The 17,873-nt window shown below is 38.8% G+C and overlaps 1 protein-coding gene across 3 annotated transcripts; it reads right to left on the bottom strand.

Moving 5' to 3' along the window:
- Window positions 1-1,865: 1,865 nt before the first annotated feature.
- On the bottom strand, window positions 1,866-17,872 carry map3k14b (mitogen-activated protein kinase kinase kinase 14b). 3 transcript variants are annotated; one of them, XM_088070293.1, is made up of 16 exons: window positions 17,652-17,872; window positions 15,021-15,071; window positions 12,458-12,727; window positions 11,700-11,775; window positions 9,723-10,515; window positions 8,620-8,769; window positions 8,374-8,503; window positions 8,127-8,255; window positions 6,622-6,726; window positions 5,847-6,010; window positions 5,593-5,743; window positions 4,661-5,179; window positions 4,126-4,223; window positions 3,919-4,039; window positions 3,740-3,840; window positions 1,866-3,561 (listed from the first exon to the last, which is right to left on the bottom strand). In XM_088070293.1, the coding sequence occupies exons 3-16, from the start codon at window positions 12,711-12,713 to the stop codon at window positions 3,397-3,399; spliced, it is 2,958 nt and encodes a 985-aa protein (XP_087926419.1). In that variant the 5' UTR covers window positions 12,714-12,727; window positions 15,021-15,071; window positions 17,652-17,872; the 3' UTR covers window positions 1,866-3,396. The 3 variants fall into 3 exon arrangements, with proteins under 3 accessions (XP_087926419.1, XP_042364274.2, XP_087926420.1); XM_042508340.2 differs by lacking the exon at window positions 17,652-17,872 and having other exon boundaries at window positions 8,635-8,769; window positions 15,021-15,209; XM_088070294.1 differs by lacking the exon at window positions 17,652-17,872 and having other exon boundaries at window positions 3,499-3,605; window positions 15,021-15,212.
- Between the last annotated feature and the right edge of the window lies 1 nt (window position 17,873).

Consider the following 17,873-nt stretch of genomic DNA (forward strand, 5'->3'; position numbering starts at 1 on the left):
ATTGAGTCTGGTGGGTTTGGCATAAGCAGTTTCAGGGCAGTTTCTGGTTAAACAAACAGGATCTTTCTCTTCAACAATAAGGTCTATCTCTGTTGGGATCTTTTCCATAATGTTTGCTTACACTTGTTCGAGCCTGTCAGTGGCAACACTGACATTACTTTGACTCTATAGATGCTAAAATGACGGGTTTTTTTATAAAGGACTCTGGTGGGTTTACTCATGGGAATAAACAAAAAAGGCTGTTCAAGCTCTATATATAGCATGTTTTGTATGTTACTGGTTTGAATATATTTGTTAATTTAACTTAAATAAAGAAAAGAAAAAAGAAAACTCTTAGTTAACCCTGTCCTTACAGCAGAGCCAGCAAGCCGGCGTTGGATCATTATTCTTTTCATTTTAATGCATAATTTAAACAGGTCCTGTACTCCTTTTTTTGTTTGTTTTTGTTCAGTCAGCTGTTTCAAGGCAGACCTCCGCCTTCTATTATCCTCTGTTGACATTTTGCATTTACTGAGCTACCAGACACCTGCTGTGAGTCCACACCTGCTGTGAGTCCACACCTGCTGTGAGTCCACACAGAGCGAGCAGGTGGAGTCGCACCACTGTACACTATTACACTATTATCGTTGGTGTGTTTTGTTTCACGCCGGAAGGACCAACTTTTCTGATCCGTACATAAAGAATCATTTTGGATAAATACTAGCTGTGATGTTGTGGCCAAAAAAGGAAATACAGAGTAAAAAAAACCTGCTGTTGGGTCATGTGCAAATATTTGCCATGCAGGAGGAGCTGCCTGACTGATCCAGTAGCTCCAGATTCCTCAAACATCAGAACTTATTTGAATGAGGAAAAAAGCCATACTTTAGAGCCCAAATCCCCCCACAAAATATTTCGACCAGAGACCAAAAATTAAGTCTTGATTCTAAAAATTATTTGGATATTTTAAGCATTTTATTATATTATATATTATATTTGCAGTTTTCTGCAAATATTCAAAAATATACAAAAATTCTTCTGGGGAAATATTTAACTAAGTATTAAAATATTTAGTGGCCCTAAGATTGTGGAACTTAAAATACAAAATCATGCAATCAGCCTTTTAAAAATCCACCAGATGATTTTAATGTTGAATATAGAAACTCATTTTCCTGACGCATTTATGCTCTTCTTGGCCAGTGAAACATGAATCACTGATGGAAAAGGTTATATTACATGAATAAAAAGGACTGATCCTGCCTTTAATTTAATTTAATGTTATATAATTTTATTTTATTACGTTCATATTTGTGATATTACTTCACCACTTAAAAAAAGCTAATTAATTTGTTATGTATTTCAGTTAATTTTCATTATTATTATTATTACAATAATTATTGTTGTTATTGTTGATTTTATTTTTTTCTGTGGGAATGTATGAGGGGATATACATGTTTTGATATTCACTTGAAACTTTAATGAAATTATTGTTAAAAAACACTTAATTTTCCTAAAAAGAAAAACAAATCATGACCCCAATAATTTATTGCAACATTTCACCTGCAAATGTAAAAAAAAAATCCCCCATATGTGCCTCTGTGATGTAGATTTAAATGAAATGTCTGAGTCTAAGTCATGTGATCTGATCACATGTGAAATCCTGTTTCACAATGAAGTCACATGAGCTTTCTTAAAGCTCCTTTCTTCATTAGTGTTGCAAACAGTTTCAGCAGGCTTCATTTCTGCCTGTAGGTCTGTGAAATCACAAGAGGCATTTTCATCAGCTTTTTTGTCTTGAATGTGTCCCGACTGCTGTCCTCTGATGTGGACGGCAGCTGGAGGACACCGTGAATAACAGAGGTGAAAAACAGGCATCAGAAGAGAGCAAATTCTCTGCCTCAAGGTCATTTTTTATTAAGATATAAAATGTCAGTAACGTTCAAGTATTAAAGTGTCGAGGGCTCATATTGCATCATGACACGTATTCATTATTTCAACAGCTTCACTCATTCTAAACGGCATTTAACGGCACCGAGAAACATGACAAACCTTAGTTAACAGATCACAGAGAACAAAGAGTTTGATCTCTTTTGCCCCCAGATTGTGCACACAGGGTGAGATAGAAAAGATAATAAACTTCAGAACGGATATAGAAAAATCATCTTTACAAATAGAAAATCAGCTTCAAAATCACATCATGTTGATGAAATCATTACTCTCAAATTCCAGCCAAGTTGCCAGAAGAAAATGTTGGCATTGTTATGTTTCTGCAAACCATGATTTGCACCTTTCATTCATATCATATTACGATTCATGAAGTTACATGACAGCTGACGTAGGCTGTCTTTGACATCAGCTTCAAGGACCAAACGTGGGTGTTTTAAGTCACCTGTCACTGTTTATCCACCAGCAACAGTAAAAATAACTTTTTCTTTTTGCAAAGGTAGGGCCACAGAAATGGTTGTTTTTTTACAGAGACATGGACGGGACTGAAAGTGTTTTTTTTTTTTTTTCACAGAGACATTGTGCGTTTCCTGCCAAGACAGAGCTTTGAAAAATGGTCTTCTTTTTCCTGGAACATCAGCGTGTTTCAATTACAGCCAGAAGTGTCACAAAATCATGTTGTTTCTGGGACTTCGCCATGTTTCCTGCCGGCATAGTGCAACGAAAAGCGTTTGCATTTCATGCCAGAAGGGTCACAAAAATCGGTTGTTTTTCCACTGAGACATCGCTGCATAACTGCCAGGATAGTGCCAGAAAAGCAATTGTCTTTCACAAAGACAGTGCTGCGTTTCCTTCCAGAGGTGTCGCAAAAATCTGTTGTTTTTGTAACCAAGACACTGCTCTGTTTCCTGCTGGGATATGGCCACTAAAAACAGTTTTTTTTGTTTTTTTTAATCAAGACATTACTGCGTTTACAGCCGGAAGTGTCACAAAAATCTGTTGTTTTTCGCTGAGACATGGCTGTGTACTTGCCGGGACAGTGCTATGAAAAATATTTGTTTTTTTTGCCGAGACATCGACGTGTTTCCTGCCGGGACAGTGGCAAGAAAAACTGTTTTTTGGGGTTTTTTTTTATTGTGTCATTTCTGCTTTTCTGGCCCCCAAAACCGGGTATTTTAGGCCCAAACACGGTCTTTTCCTGATCATAACCAAACGGTTTTTGGGCCTAAACATAATAAACATTAACCGCAGGGTTTAACGTTTTAACGTAACGGCTATATAATAAACCTGCAAATGTAACGTATCCGCCATTTGCAGAAATGTACAACGTGAACAAGTTTTGTGCCGAGTGGGTTGCAAACTCCTACCATCAACGCTCTCGGAGCACAGCACGTACACACGTTTACGTCCACGTCTTTAGAATAATTGATTCATAAATTAGTGCAAACCACGAATAAAATAACAAAAAAGTTTGTCTCATTCTCGAAGTTCCAGCTTGCCGTCTCGGACTCTCCACCTCCAGCGCTGACATCTGTCAGGAGCGGGAACGCAGCGCAGCCACAGACACGACTCCTTGATCTCCTGCTCAAAGGACACCGTCTTCCTGTCCAGCGTCTCCAGAGTGAAGGCCTTCCCTGAGATCTGTTAACGACGGATGAGATCGTTCATGTGGGTGTCTCACCTCACTGCGGACCGAATGTGTCCGTAGCATCGATTATTGAAAGGTATCGGATTAAAACACACATATTGAAACCATTTTATGGGGAGAGACCACGCTGTGCACCTGAAAACCATCCCAAATATTCAAACTGTCTCTCACCTGATCACTGATTCCGATAGCAACGTGGCCCACTTTGACCTGCCGGCGCTCCCGGATCCTCAGACACTCGCCCTGAACGTTCTCAATCCAGATGTCAACACCTGGAGCGACGAAACAATCAATAATAAAAAACAGAATGAACCTGCGTATAGTTGAGTAACACAGTCCTGCAATCTCACCTTCGAAGCAGCACGAGGACGGCTGATTGGCTGAGGCCAGCCACTCCAAGTGTCCGTCCGTCTGACTGTTGCAGGAGGAAAAGACTCCAGAGCTCAGGTCGTCGGACGAATGATCAGAGTCCTTAAAAATGGAGAGAAATGTTTGTTTGTTTTGGTGTTTTTCCACATGTGCAGTAAACACACACACCTGTGACGACAGTCACACACTTTGTCTGAGGCGTCCATCTCAGAGCAGCTGAAACAGGACGGGGGGTCGTCTCGAGGTTCAGGGGACGGCGTCTGTATTGTGGTGCCAACAGGGACATCTAGTGAGAGAAAAGGTTTCAGCAATTATTAGTAAACAACGTGATTTATTTCCCATCAATTTATTACTTCATAAAATTTGCTGCTAAAAAAAGGAATAAAGTTTTTTTTAAAAAGTGCCTAAAAATCTGTAACATAATTTTAAATAACTTTTTATGTTTTTTCTTTTTTTTCCCTCTTTTTTTTTTTTTAAAAAAAGGAAATCTACTGATCTCTTGAAATTTGTAGAAATTTTCACACCAAGCTGACTTTTTCTCCATGTCTTGAGAAGTCATGTGCTCCACGTTTCAAAAGATTAAATATGCAAAAAAACTGTAAAATGTAGAGCTGCATCAGATAAAATAAAGTAATTCTGGACATGTATTGAGTCAACAAACAGTAAAGACGTGTGTTTACAGTCGCTGAGCTGTCCTCATGACGCAGAGTCTTTCTGACTCACCGTCTCGGAGGAATTCCAGCTCCGGCTCTGATCCCCATGAATCGTCATTTGTCTGTTGGCCTTTTTGCAGCAAAGGGAAAACGCCTCTGAGAGCTCGGAGATACTCTGTGGACACTGAGGAGTCCCACTCCTCTTCGTCCTCCTCCTCCTCCTCCTCTCCGTCCTCCTCCCAGTCCCCCTCATAGTCTCTGTCACTTCTCAGCCACTTCTCCTGTGCGTGCTCCTCCTCGGCCATGTAGATATCAACCTCTGAATCAGAGCCGTCTTTTCCGTCTGCAGCGTAATCATCCTGCAGCGATTTTGGCTCCCATTCCCTTGTTAATAAGAAATCCGTCTCCACGTCAGAGTCCTGGTCTGAGTCACCATCTTTCCAGTCGCTGGTGTCCTCGTCCACTGCTGTCGTCCTCCAGGGGCTCACCCAGTTCATCCTGGCTGATGGTTTAGTTCGGTCTATCCCAGGTTTGCTCTGATGCAGCTTCTCACAGGCAGTTTGGACGGACCAGGGACTCAGACCTCCAACTGTGGGCCAAATTTGGAGTCTTCAGTTAATGCAGATAATGTTACAGCAACAGTTAGACTCTTTAATTCCTTTAATTTTTGTGGTGACGACATGCAGCTATACCTTTGGTTAAAGCCACCAAAACTAGGTTTGGAGAACCCCAAGGCTCAATCCTGGGCCCTGTTTAATTTCTATTTCTTATGCATGTGGCACTTAAATGTCTAGTTGACATCAAATATGAATTAGAACCATTTTTCCTCAATTAAGTCCAAATAAGACAAACATTCGTATTATTGGGTCTCAGTATATTTCTGGCTCTTCTAGTATTGCTTTTTATTGGTTGTTTTTTGTTTTTTTTATGTAAAGAAATGTGCTGTATAAGTACAGATTATTATGGTCATTACTATGATTCTGTAATATGAAGCACATCGACCTGCTCTGAGGGCCTTGGTGGTTTTCCTCCGCAGCTCTTTGGCTGACGCTCGTCTGTCAGGATCTTTTTGGAGTCCGGCCCTGAACACTTTGGCCGTGAAGTTGTTGCAGTTGGACGGCACCTCCCACAGAGGCGGCGGCTCATTGACAATCTGACAAACACACGACAGGAAACGAGAGAAAACTTCAGTGCAGTTCTTTCAACTTCAGGGTCAAAATATCACATTTTCCAATAAAGATAAAGAGGGCTGTCACCTGGAGACACAGTGGATGGGAGTAGTAGCGGATCCATGGGTGGCATCCGTTGAGCATGTGCAGTAACATGCAGCAGCTGCTCCAAACGTCCGCCTTGGCACACAGTCGATCCCCTCGCGCCACCTCAGGGGCCATGTGGGTCTCTGTGCCGGGGAAGGCAGCTCCTACAGCACCAACACAGGAAATTAACCGCCAACTCTCCGTCTTTTAAATCTCATTCACCTGTTCTTTATGATCACATGCACTTTGATATTATTCACACTTTTCTGTAGCTGTAGACACACATTGTTATATGTTGTTTGTTGAGCTCAGATAAATAGTTGGCTTCTTATTTCTCTCAGAAAAAATAAATGGAGTAAAAATCAATAAATGGTAAATGAATAAATGGCTTCAGCAACTCTTTCTCCTTTCAATGTATTTAAGTTTATTTGTGTAACAAAATCCAGTAATGTGATTGATAAATATCAATCCCTAAAAGGTAAGCGGTCATGCAGGTTTACCATAGCAAACAAGTTTACAAAATGTATTTTTCACGAATAAACTTAAATTATATAAAATAAAAGAAAAAGGGGGAGGAAAAAGAAAAAAGAAAAGCAAGACAAGAAGTCAAAATAAAAAATAAATGAAATAAAAATAAGTTAAAAAGGAGAAAGAGAAAACTTAATATGATATTAATTTAAATAGTAATTTGCAATGTTGTCTGTATATACATATATACACACACAAGATGATTACGTTTCCACGTTTTCTCGCTGACGTTTGCGACCTCACTCACCCCTGAAAGCGTTGGTGCTCTGTCCACTGTCATCTAAAGTCTCTGAGAGCCCAAAGTCACAGAGGAATGTGTCTCTGCAGTCTGCAGACAGCAGCACATTGTCAACTGGAATAAAATCAACACGCGGGATTCAGTGGGACAGCTTGTTTTCATTCGCTGCTCATTATGAAACAGTTGAGTGAGAAATCAGGAGGCTGTCACAGTGACGGGTTCACGGGGGGCCGCGGCCGTCTGAAGGGAGCACAGAGTAGCATCTTCACAAGTAAAAGCACATTTTTACCTCCGCTGTATGGAGATGTGATGGGATGAGACTGGTTAATTTCATGTTTGTTGGCTGAGTGAACACAAAGGGCGACGCAGGGGCCTAATTTGAGCGAGCCCCTTCCTCTCCAATCCTCTCAGAGGGGATTACTGAGGGTTTAGGGTCGAGGTGTCAGTTTAGGATTAGGTACCAACACTGGAGATGCCATCTGACAGTAGAACCAGCAGCTAGAGGCTTTACTGGGCTCCCTTGCTCTCTGTTATATCAAACGCTGATTATATCAAATCCACTTCTGTGGGGCCCCACCACAAACCAGGCCCGGGTCTAGACTGTTTTGAATGGGGGGCAGTGAGAGATGCTGGTGGGTAATATGAGTTCATCTATAGGTGCACATGCTGAACTGTTTCATGTTTTTATTCAAAGATTTTTTATCAACAAGCTCAATTTTGTGTCTTTTTAAGCACTATGGCAGTGAAACTCAACTTATGGCACATGGGCCAAATATGGACCCCCCACCGGGGGCCAGGTTTTAATTCACAGTAAAATAAAGTGATTCACACTGGGAATTATTTTTGTACTTTAAATATATATAGGGAGACAGAGTGCATAAATGAGCATTAAAATAGAGCTTGTTTATCAAAAAATGCCAGTGGGGCCCCTTTAGTGTCCTAAAATCCTGGAAATGTCCTAAAATCCAAGAAATGTCATAAAGTCTGAGAAATGTCTTAAAATTTGAGAAATGTCCTTAAATTCTGGAAATGTCCTAAAAAACAAGAAATGCCCCCAAATCTGAGAAATGTCCTAAAATCCTAAAAATATCCTAAAATGCTAAGAATTCCCTCAAATCCTAAAAATGTCTTAAACTTGGAGAAATGTCTTTAAATCTGAGAAATGTCTTTCAATCTGAGAAATGTCTTAAAATCTGAGAAATGTCCTAAAATCCAAGAAATGTCTTTAAATCTGAGAAATGTCCTAAAATCCTAAAAATATCCTAAAATCCTAAGAATTTCCTCAAATCCTAGAAATGTCTTAAACTTGGAGAAATGTCCAAAAATCTCACAAATTTTGCCTTTAACGTGTAAACAGTTTAGTGTTATAGCTGCTTGAGACGGAGCTAATTTCAAGTATTTGACATGTTTTTCGATGGTTAAATGTGCAGCACAACATCAGAGTTTATAAACTCATCACATGTTTTAGCGAATTAATACCCAGAACGGTCATGAGGTCTGAAACAACAACACACCTTTGACATCCAGGTGAAGGACCTTTCTGCTGTGCAGGTGCTCCAGCGCCCCCAGTGACTGAAGCAGGTAGTGCAGAGCCAAATCCTCAGGTAGACAGTTCATTTCTTTTAGAAGCTGAGCCAAACACGCTGCAAGACAAATATTTACTGTTAATACTGCAATTCATCAGCTGTAAGTGGGGGATTTTACTGCATTAAAATCAGAGTATTTGTGTTATTAACTGCTAAGATTAAAAAAAAAGTTTACCTGGCTTCAAGTCCATGAAGAGCACGATGTTGAGTCCCTCCCTGACGGCCCCAAAGAGCTCGACGACACGAGGAGAGTTGAGAGCGCTCCACGTGCTCACCTCCTCGCTGCTGAAGTGACTCAGAGGAATCTGAGGTCAGAGGACGACAACGTGCTGAATAACATCTCGATCAGTTTTGAACTCGTCAGCAGCTCAGAGTTTAAGGAGCGGGAGACTTTGGGGTGGTGCAAATCAAAATGACTCACTCTTTCTTGGCTTACCCTCTTGGCAGCGCACTGGAATCCAGTCCTTTTGTCCCGCACACAGAACACATCGCCGTACGAGCCGTTCTGGATGTGGCGGACGATGCAGTACTCCTCTCCCTCCCTGTACTGACAAGTGTCCGGCTGAAGTTGCTTTAAGGATACAAAAGTACACAGTGACAGAGTAAATGACAAACAAGCTCAGACATTAAAGGGTAAATCAACACAATCAGAAAGTCTGTTGCACTTTGGCCAAACTCTGATCAGTTTTCTGTGTGTAGTCAAAGCACTTTTACTAACCTCAGTATAATGCTGAGGTGCTTTTACTTTAATTAAAGCTGCTCTAATCAAAACTGTAAATGAAAAGATGACCAAATGATGTGTAATGTGAAAAAGGTTGTTCATTATGCCAAAAACACAGATGATTATCAAGTAAATGTCTTCCATAGTGTAAAAAACAGGCACGTTAATGTCTTACATAATGTAAAAAAGTGGAGATTAATGCGTCATATGGTGTAAAAAAGTGGACGTTAATGTTTTCTTTCATTCATTCATTCATTCATTGTCTGTAACTGCTTCACACCTACGAGCAATTTAGAGTCACCAATTAACCTGCGTGTATCTGGAATCTGGAGAAAACAAACGATGTTTTATGTAGTGTTAAAAAGTCGATGTAAATAGCTTGCGTAATGTAAAAAAGTAGGCTTTACATAGTGTAAAAAAATGGATGGAAATGTCTTATATAGTGTAAAAAGTACTTATATAATGTGAAAAAGTGAATGCAAATGTTTAAAATAGGGTACAAAAAGTACATCTTACATAATGTTAAAAGTGGAAGTTAATGTCTGACAGTGTAAAAAAATAGACCTTATATAGTATTTAAAATATGGACATATATGTTTTAAATAGTGTAAAAAATGCATCATACCTTGTGGAAAAAAACAGTTCTTACAGTTTAAAAACATGAATGTAAATGTCTTACATAATGTAAAAGAAAAAAGTTTCACATAGTGTAAAAAAGTAGGTCTTACACAATGAAAAAAACTGACGTAAATGTCTTATATAGTGTAAAAAGTCGTGTGAAAAAGTGGAGGTTAATGTCTTACATGATGAAAAATGAGCCCTTCGTTGACAGGCGTGCTCGTCTTCCAGCCTTTCACAGTCTGTTTGAACAAATCTGTAAAGAAAGGCGTCACAAAAAGTTTCGGCGTGCGTGTGACTCTTCCTCTCAGGCCGTCCAAAACGGTCTCAATGTCACTCATGAAATCTAAACTGAAGACGAGTGTATTTACAGCGCCGGGGCTGCAGGTGGAGTCTGAAACTCCCAGCAGGCTTTGCACGCGCCCTGTAGAGTCAGAATCCCACTCAGCTCGGGAGGTAAAACCAGACACCTGCATGAGGTCAAAGGTCAAATTTGACACCCTGGCTCCTTGCGCGCCGTCCTCTGCAGCGCAGGATGAGTCCGACTCGCTCTCGTGAGTGTGAACAGACTCAGAGTTGAGGCCGCCGTCAGAGTCAGAGCCTCCTCTGTCGTCAGAGGAGTCGTCGTCTGATCTCAGCGGCTCCTCGGACGGAGACTCCGACCCTCCGACACACGCATCTGCGCAGCCGCCGCAGGAGTCTCCGCAGCTGCAGGGGTGTGACGCCAAGTCAGTGAACTGAGGCGGCGGCGGGATGATCTCAGCTGATGACGTCATCTCTCTGCTTACAGATTTCAGCCAGTCGATCTCCTGCACCCACAGGCCGCGGATGATCGGCGGTTCCTCTCCGTCCTCTTGGCTTTGTCTCCGGCTTTTCCTGCGCTGTTTCCTCTGGAGGTGGTGGAGCGGAAGTTTGGCGGCCGCAGGGAAGTCCTCGACCTCCGTGTCGCTCAGGAGGGCCGTTCCCACGCTGAGAGACCTGCAAGTTAGACGATATATGTTGTGTTCAGGGAACTAACTGAAGCTCTGATTTAAGGACCAAAATGTTACTTAACCCTTTGAGATCTGGGCAAATCGGCTTGATATTCTTTAAAAATCATGGGAAAAAGGCAGAGCAGCTTACAAAGAAATGACCCAAATATGAACTAGAAATGAAAAAAAAGTACCTGAAAAAAGAAACAAAACAAAAAAAACATGGAAAAGTAAAAAGAACAAACAAAAGAAAAACAAGGAACTGACTTTAAAAAAAGTGCTCAAAATTTTAAATAATTGTTATTATAATTTTAATTTAAATATGTAATTATGTTTATTAAAAATGACCCAAAAATAAGCAATCATTTAAAAAAAAAAAAACCTGAAAATTAACCAAAAACAAACAACAAAACAAAAGAAACAAACAAAACATGGGGAAGTGAAAACAACAAACAAAAGAAAAACAAGGAACTGACAATAAAAAGTGCTCAAAATTTTTATTCTAATTTTAATTTAGATGTGTAATTATGTTATTTAGAAATTACCCAAAAATAAGCAATAACTTTTAAAAAAGTACCTGAAAATGAAAACAACAAAAAACAAAAGCAAAACAAGGAACTGACCTGAAAAAGGGCTCAAAAATGTTAAATAATTCTTATTATAATTTTAATATTCTAATTTAAATGTGTAATTATGTTAATTAGAAACATAGTTTTCACTGACAGGCTCAGATCGTTGTTCTACGTGTCTGACAACATTATGGAGAGGATCGCTGCAGAGATAAACCTTTTTCTTAGAGAGTAATAAGCTTTTTTAAAAACACGTTAGCGGATGTTATTGACGGTGCAAACATGCCCCTAATTGTTACATTGCATCCTGACTCTTAATACTGGACAATTTTAGAAAATGTTGCTCCCGTTAGTGACTTAGACATGAACTGTCAAAATCTCCAGGTTGAAAAATACTAAAGTTACCCTTCAGAGCCCGTATGTTTAGTTTTTTTTAAATAAATTAAAACATTCAGAGCGTGTATGAAAATGTGAAAAGTGTTACAGTCTGTGTTATTTTCAGCTCTTCGCTCTCGGTCACCTCGTCTTTAAAATCCTACTCAAAATGTTTGTGTCCTCACTGCTGTAGGATTTTTCTTTTTAGACATACTGGTACAAAAACTGGATGTTGATGGTGAAGTACCTGTGTTTTTTGAGCAGCTGAGACCTGGAGTACGGGCAGTGTGTGTTGGTGGGGCTGAACTCCTGAAAGTCTTCTCCTAAAACAGAGAAATGTTAACAATTTAGAGATACAGAGCAGTCACAGAAACTGCTATTCAAACACATAAATACATTCAAAAGTGGAGTACAGCCTTAGATGAGAAGACTGATAATATATCTCACGTCTGTCCCCTAAACATAAAACTACATTTGACAGTTTGCACCAACAACTTTCCGCTTTTTACGAGGGATTATGAGCCAACGAGGAAAACATCCAGGCCAAGAAATGATCGGGCACATAACCCCTGTGAAATGATGAAATGTTGTTTTTATGTGCACACTGTTTTTGTAGAGATTAACCCTTTGATTTCTTTTATTTCTTTTGAAAACTTGGGAAAAAGCTAGATTTTTTTTTAAATAGGAAAAAAATGTAAAAATGTCCACAAACCTTTATTTATAATTCTTTTAATTATCTATTTAAAATTATGTTAATTATAAATATTTACTCAATTTCTTGCAACTTTTCGCCTAATTTCTTGCAAATTTTCAGCCATTTTTTGTTATGTTGCTTGTTGCCTCCTTCCTGTGTTTTTGAAAGAAATAAAGTTTAATGTGGGTCATTTTTATTGTACTTAAGGTTTTGCACATTGTGCAACATTAAAATGTTAGCAGTGCATGTTTAAAGTAGAAATTTAAAGGTTTTCACCAAGTATGCAACGTTCACGCGTCCACATTTCTTACTTTCTGCCTGTGCGACGATGGAGACGCAGGGGTTCTCCTCCCGCCCCTCGGTGACCACGTGTTTGGCGGTGCCGTGCTGCATCACCCGGCTCAGGTGAGGAGCGATGGCCTGGACCAGCGAGTCCTTCTCCTCCTCGCAGACTCGGCTGTCGTCCTCTTTGCCCAGAAACGAGAGCTCGGACCCTCCGGTCATGATGATGAACGGCGTGTTGGAGTTGAACATGCGGGGAATGGCCATTTCTCTGTCGCTGTGCATCTACGCTGTGACAACTGAGGAAGAGGAGGAACAAAACACATAAATATTACAGGACAAAGGTCATATGTGGCATGAATTTGTGTCCTCAGTTATTAGACAAACTTTACACAGAACTGAGAGACAAGAAAGTTTTCAGCAGTTGGTTTTTGCCTTCACCTGAGGGTGATATAGCATTTACATTATATACTGACAGGTAACCACCTGGGTGTGACAGTCTCAATGATATACCATAAAACTTCAATTAAACCCCCCGACTATCACTAACTTAAATCACTGAACTCAACACGCTTATATTTGGGACAGGCGGCTATGTGAGACGGGCTTTTAATTCCTTTTACACAAAAAATGCTCAGCAAAGATGGAAATACGATCAAATTATATATTATTAATTATTGTCTTTATTTTATTTAAACACATATGGAGAATAAATGACCAAGAGGTTAGCAAGAAATCTGTAAAAGTTGCAAGAAAATTACTGGAAAATCTGCCAAAAAAAAAAAGAAAAAGTAGAAAGATTGATTTAATTTAACTTGTCATTTTTAAGTTGCAAAAACTTAAAAATTAAGTAAATATCACTAAATATTAAGTAAACTTAAAAATCAGATATGAAGTATAAAAATTAGGAGTAATAGTTATTTTGACATGCATTTTTAAGTTCTATTTCCAATTTATTTTAGTAAAATCAGTTTAATTTTACATTACATTGACCACTACGCATGTACAGTAAACATCCTCCTCCAATTATGATATATTTATCAATTTGTCTCATCATGGCCACGATTTTAGATACAACTATTATTGTCTGTAAAATGTAAAAAAAAAAAGACTTGCCTTAAGAGGCAGCATCACACCCACACCTCAGGATGTTTCAGCTGTGGTTGTCAGTAAGGTCAAAGTGTCGATTGATAATATTAAAGTCTTCTTCTACACATTGATGGAATGGCAGAAACAGCATATTTGTAATTGTCACTCATTTTTAATGCGGTGGCATTTGCCGCGGCCGGGCGTGAATGAACAGACACCAGTAGTGATCCTGGCAAGGTGAGTATAAATAGCACACAGAGATTTGGCACGCAGGGAAGCGGCCGCATGCCTTCCACTGCGCCCGGGCCAGCTGTCGGAGTCTCTCTTCCTCAAACACTCGCCATGTTGACAGCGAATACTGGAGGGGATCAAAACACACACGCTGCCCACACATAAAGACAGTCCTCCAGTCCTCACACACAGCCTGGAGCTGGAGGAGATATCACATCTTTTGCTGGTGCTTTTGTTTGATAGTGCCAGGACGTGAAACTGAGAAACCAAAGCTGCTCTATGATGGTGAAGTTTACAAAGCTGAGGCTAAAAAAGTGTTTAGGAGGTAAAATGCGGACAGTAAAAAACTGAGATAATATAAGATTTTTCAGCAGCACAAGCACAGAAACAAAGATAAATAGAGTAAAATACAAAAATAGAGAGGAATATAACACTAAACTAATTATAGACTACAAAAATATTTTTCTTTATTTTTTTATTTTTTTTTATTATTATTTTTCAGTATTTTTTTCAGAATTTTTAATTTATGTTTTCAGTATTTTTAACGTTTTTCCAGTATTTTTTGTTTTTACTTATTTTTAATTTTTCCTGATTTTTAAACTATTCTTTATGATATTTCAGTAATTTTTACTCATGTCTCTTTGTGATTTCCTTATTTTTCTTTTTTCCTTCATTTCTTTTTGTATTTTTCCCTTATTTTTCAGTATTTTCCCATATTTTTTCCAGTATTTTTCCTCATTTTAAAAGTTTTTACCTTATTTTTATTTTTTTTTCTCAGTGTCTTTCCTTTTTTTCTGGTATTTTTTCATATTTGTTATAACATTATTCTATATCTATGTTTCTTGATTTTCACAATACTTGCTCGTATATTTAATTTCATTTTCTCTTACCATATTAATGTTATGTTATATTCATGTTGCACTAATACACTAAATCAAATTCCTTGTATATGAAAACTTACTTTGTAATAAACCAGACTTAAATTCTGGAAATAGAAGTATTTGCTATATGCACTTGGAGACAGAAATTAGAAGGTAAATTAAGCAACACTCTATTTAAGACTCAGTCTTCCAGGACATGCAGGATCAACATCCAAAACACGGCTACCAAACATGACCAACTCTTCCCATGGTGCACTGCTAACTTCCTGTCGGCCACACTGCTCTCCTCCCTCTGTGACCCGGCAGCCAGACTCCCTCCGATAAAACAAAAGTCAGACAGGTGGTGTAAAGTTTCCAGCAGGTGAAACTGTGCACCAGCGGAGCACATTACCTCAGAGAGTGACGGTCAGCCTCAGGTTCAGGTGAGATCGCTGCAGCAGATCTGGAGAAACACAGAAGAAGAAGAAGGTTTCCTGACTCTCTGCTCGCCCTGTGTGTTAATATCCAAGTGTAACCTACCGGCTTTCTGCCCCCGCAGGCTCAGCTGATTGGTTGACCATGTGTGTGAGTTACGAGCTCTCACACCTCGGTCACCCCGGCCCGCTGCCCCCCCAAACACACCCACCACCCACACACACACCCACACACACACACACACACAGCAGCCTGCAAACACACCACATACATTCTGCGGATGCCCTCCGTGACATTTGGATACCTTCTGACAAACTCTTTGTGTCTTTAAAATCAGAGAGAGAAAGAACAAAACTTATTAAGAAAATTAACATTATTTAAACGTAAAGATTCAAGCATGAATAAAAGTCTTCGTCATCACAGCATGATGTTCATTCTCTTAATTCTGGTCATATTTACAGTAAAATAGGCCATAAAGCAGGGCACACTTTTGGGTCTGGCTACCTTGTGATTGACAAGTCGCTATCACAGCAGCCCATAGCAGCACAAGGACAAAAAACAGACAAAGAAATTAAGTAAAATAAATAAGTAATAGTAGGGATATACAACTGAGCTAAGAATAAAATACAAAACTATTTTTTCCTTTTTTTAGTATTTTTTCTTTATTTTTCCCCCAGTATTTTGTCTTTTTTTTTTCAATATTATACCTTATATTTCCAGTATTTTTATCTTTTTTCTCATATTTTTGTTCAGTATTTATTTCCTTATTTTTTCAATATTTTTCTTTTTTTCACTGTCTTTGTTTATATTTTTCATTATTTTCCTTTTTTCCTCGCTATCGTTATCAGAGCAACCCATATTGATCAAGACAAGGCGTAGCAATGCATAAAGAGACCTAAATACATCGAGGTGGGGCCCCATTCATATCAGAAAGTTGCTCAGTGGCCCATGAAGTCAAACTTGCACTGTTTTCATGGTATGAAATTACCCACCGCATTATTGGGCCCATACAGCAATCGCACCAGAGACTTATTACTGCATACAGCGAACTTCTGTCAGCCAAATGTTCAAATTCCAGTTTAACACTCTGCTAACTTCAATTTAGATAAAAATAATTATATCCTGCAGCTTCTCTAGAGTTCCTAAATGTTGTCGGACTGAATGGATCAAATCCCGATAGTAAAACTAGTCATTTTGCGATGGTTGGACACTCAAAAAAAAAATATCCACTGATATACAGATGTCTCTTTCTCAATGTAAGTCAATGGGAAAAAGTATTTCGGGGTCCCTTCATGAGATGGTGTAATTCCACTTTTGGTCACTAGGAAAGTTGGCTTCAAAGGTCAAAATATGATCAGTTTTGGCTGATGGCGATGACGATGACGTTAAATTTTTGTTGGAAATGAAAATCAGGTTGAGGATATTTTAAATGGTGAACGAGGTTAGATTTCATATTGTGTGGATGTTAACATTTTGCAGACCTTGAGTCTTGTTTATTAATATTATATTAATATATGATTATTATTGTAACACATTTAGTACGCACTATAGAACAACTAAAATGTAAATTAGAAAAGTGCAGTATATTTAAAATTCACCACAGTACACACTGTCAGATTTGGTTTTTGGTTCGAATGAAGTGCAGCAGGAGAAAAAAAACAATAACATCTGCTAACTTTGCTGCTGTTTGGTTTCCTCTCCGCCGACACATTTGCTGTCCCACATACAGATGACTTGAATCTATACATTCCTGCGGGAATTAACAAAATACCAGAGCAGGGAGTGTGTGTGTGTGTGTGTGTGTGTGTGTGCATGTGTGTGTGTGTGTGTGTGTGTTTTATGGGTGAGGGTCGCTCTCCCTGGCAACATCTGAATGGGATCAGCGGCTGACCAATAGTGAGGCTGAGCAGAAAGTTTGCTCACACGTCAAAGGTTTTTGTCACTTTAGTCCTCTCTGCTGTTGGTGGGTCAAATCTGCTAAACATAGAACTGAAAAGCCTCTTGGAGGTTATACACAGCTCCTTACTCAACTTATTTACCCACAAAAACTGATTTAATAATAAACAGAAGTTAGATTCACTGATAAATTAATGCTGATGAAGATCTCCGAAAGCTTAAAGTGGTCTAATGCAACCTAAACTTTTATAAAACTACTTTTTTACTGTTGCTTTTCTGTGCTTTTTACTTATGTTTTTTGACTTTTTCATTAATCGTACCCTGTATTTACTGTGTGCCTACTGTTTGGCGTGTTTTGTTTTTAATGTAAAAGCACTTTATAACTTTGAAAGGTGCTAAATCATTATTATTATTACTAATATCATTATATTTAAACGCAACTCTTCTCTTACTGTTTGGCATTTTGGGAAATTCATGCAGACAGTTAACATACATTCCTTAAAATGAAGCTACGACGCGAGAAGTCTGTTAGCTTAGCTTAGCTTAGCTTAGCTTAGCGTAAACTATAAAAATGGGGCAGAAATAGCCCTCATTGAAACATGTAGCTTCCAACAAAAAACATAAATTGTTGTCTTAATATTTAAATTTTTGTACAAATAAAATAAATGTTAAATAATAAGCCTTTGAGAAGCTGGCAGACAAATTTCGTTACCTTTGTCCTGAAGCAGGCTAGTTAGCCGTTTCCCTCTGCCTCCAGTCTTTATGCTAGCGGCTGTTAGCCTCCACCAACATCTTTAAGTGACAAGAGGGACATTTTTTAAGAAAAAAACAACCAACCAACAAAAAAACAACAACAATAACAACAAAACCCCCCTCAGACATCATTTTTGACATATATTTTCCATGTAGATATCTGAATTGGTCAGTCTTACAT

This window comes from Plectropomus leopardus, chromosome 19, assembly GCF_026936395.1.
Source record: "Plectropomus leopardus strain MGB_pleo_1.0 chromosome 19, ASM2693639v1, whole genome shotgun sequence".
NCBI lineage: Eukaryota > Metazoa > Chordata > Actinopteri > Perciformes > Serranidae > Plectropomus > Plectropomus leopardus.

What these genes read in the sequence shown, in the direction of transcription:
- map3k14b (XM_088070293.1), bottom strand. Translation starts at nt 12,713, where the DNA reads ATGCACAGCGACAGAGAAATGGCCATTCCCCGCATGTTCAACTCCAAC. An exon ending in AGAGGGTAAGCCAAGAAAGA is followed by an intron (nt 8,504 to 8,619) that starts GTGAGTCATTTT and finishes CTCTGACCTCAG; the next exon opens with ATTCCTCTGAGTCACTTCAG. An exon ending in CACCAAGGCCCTCAGAGCAG is followed by an intron (nt 5,180 to 5,592) that starts GTCGATGTGCTT and finishes TTTGGCCCACAG; the next exon opens with TTGGAGGTCTGAGTCCCTGG.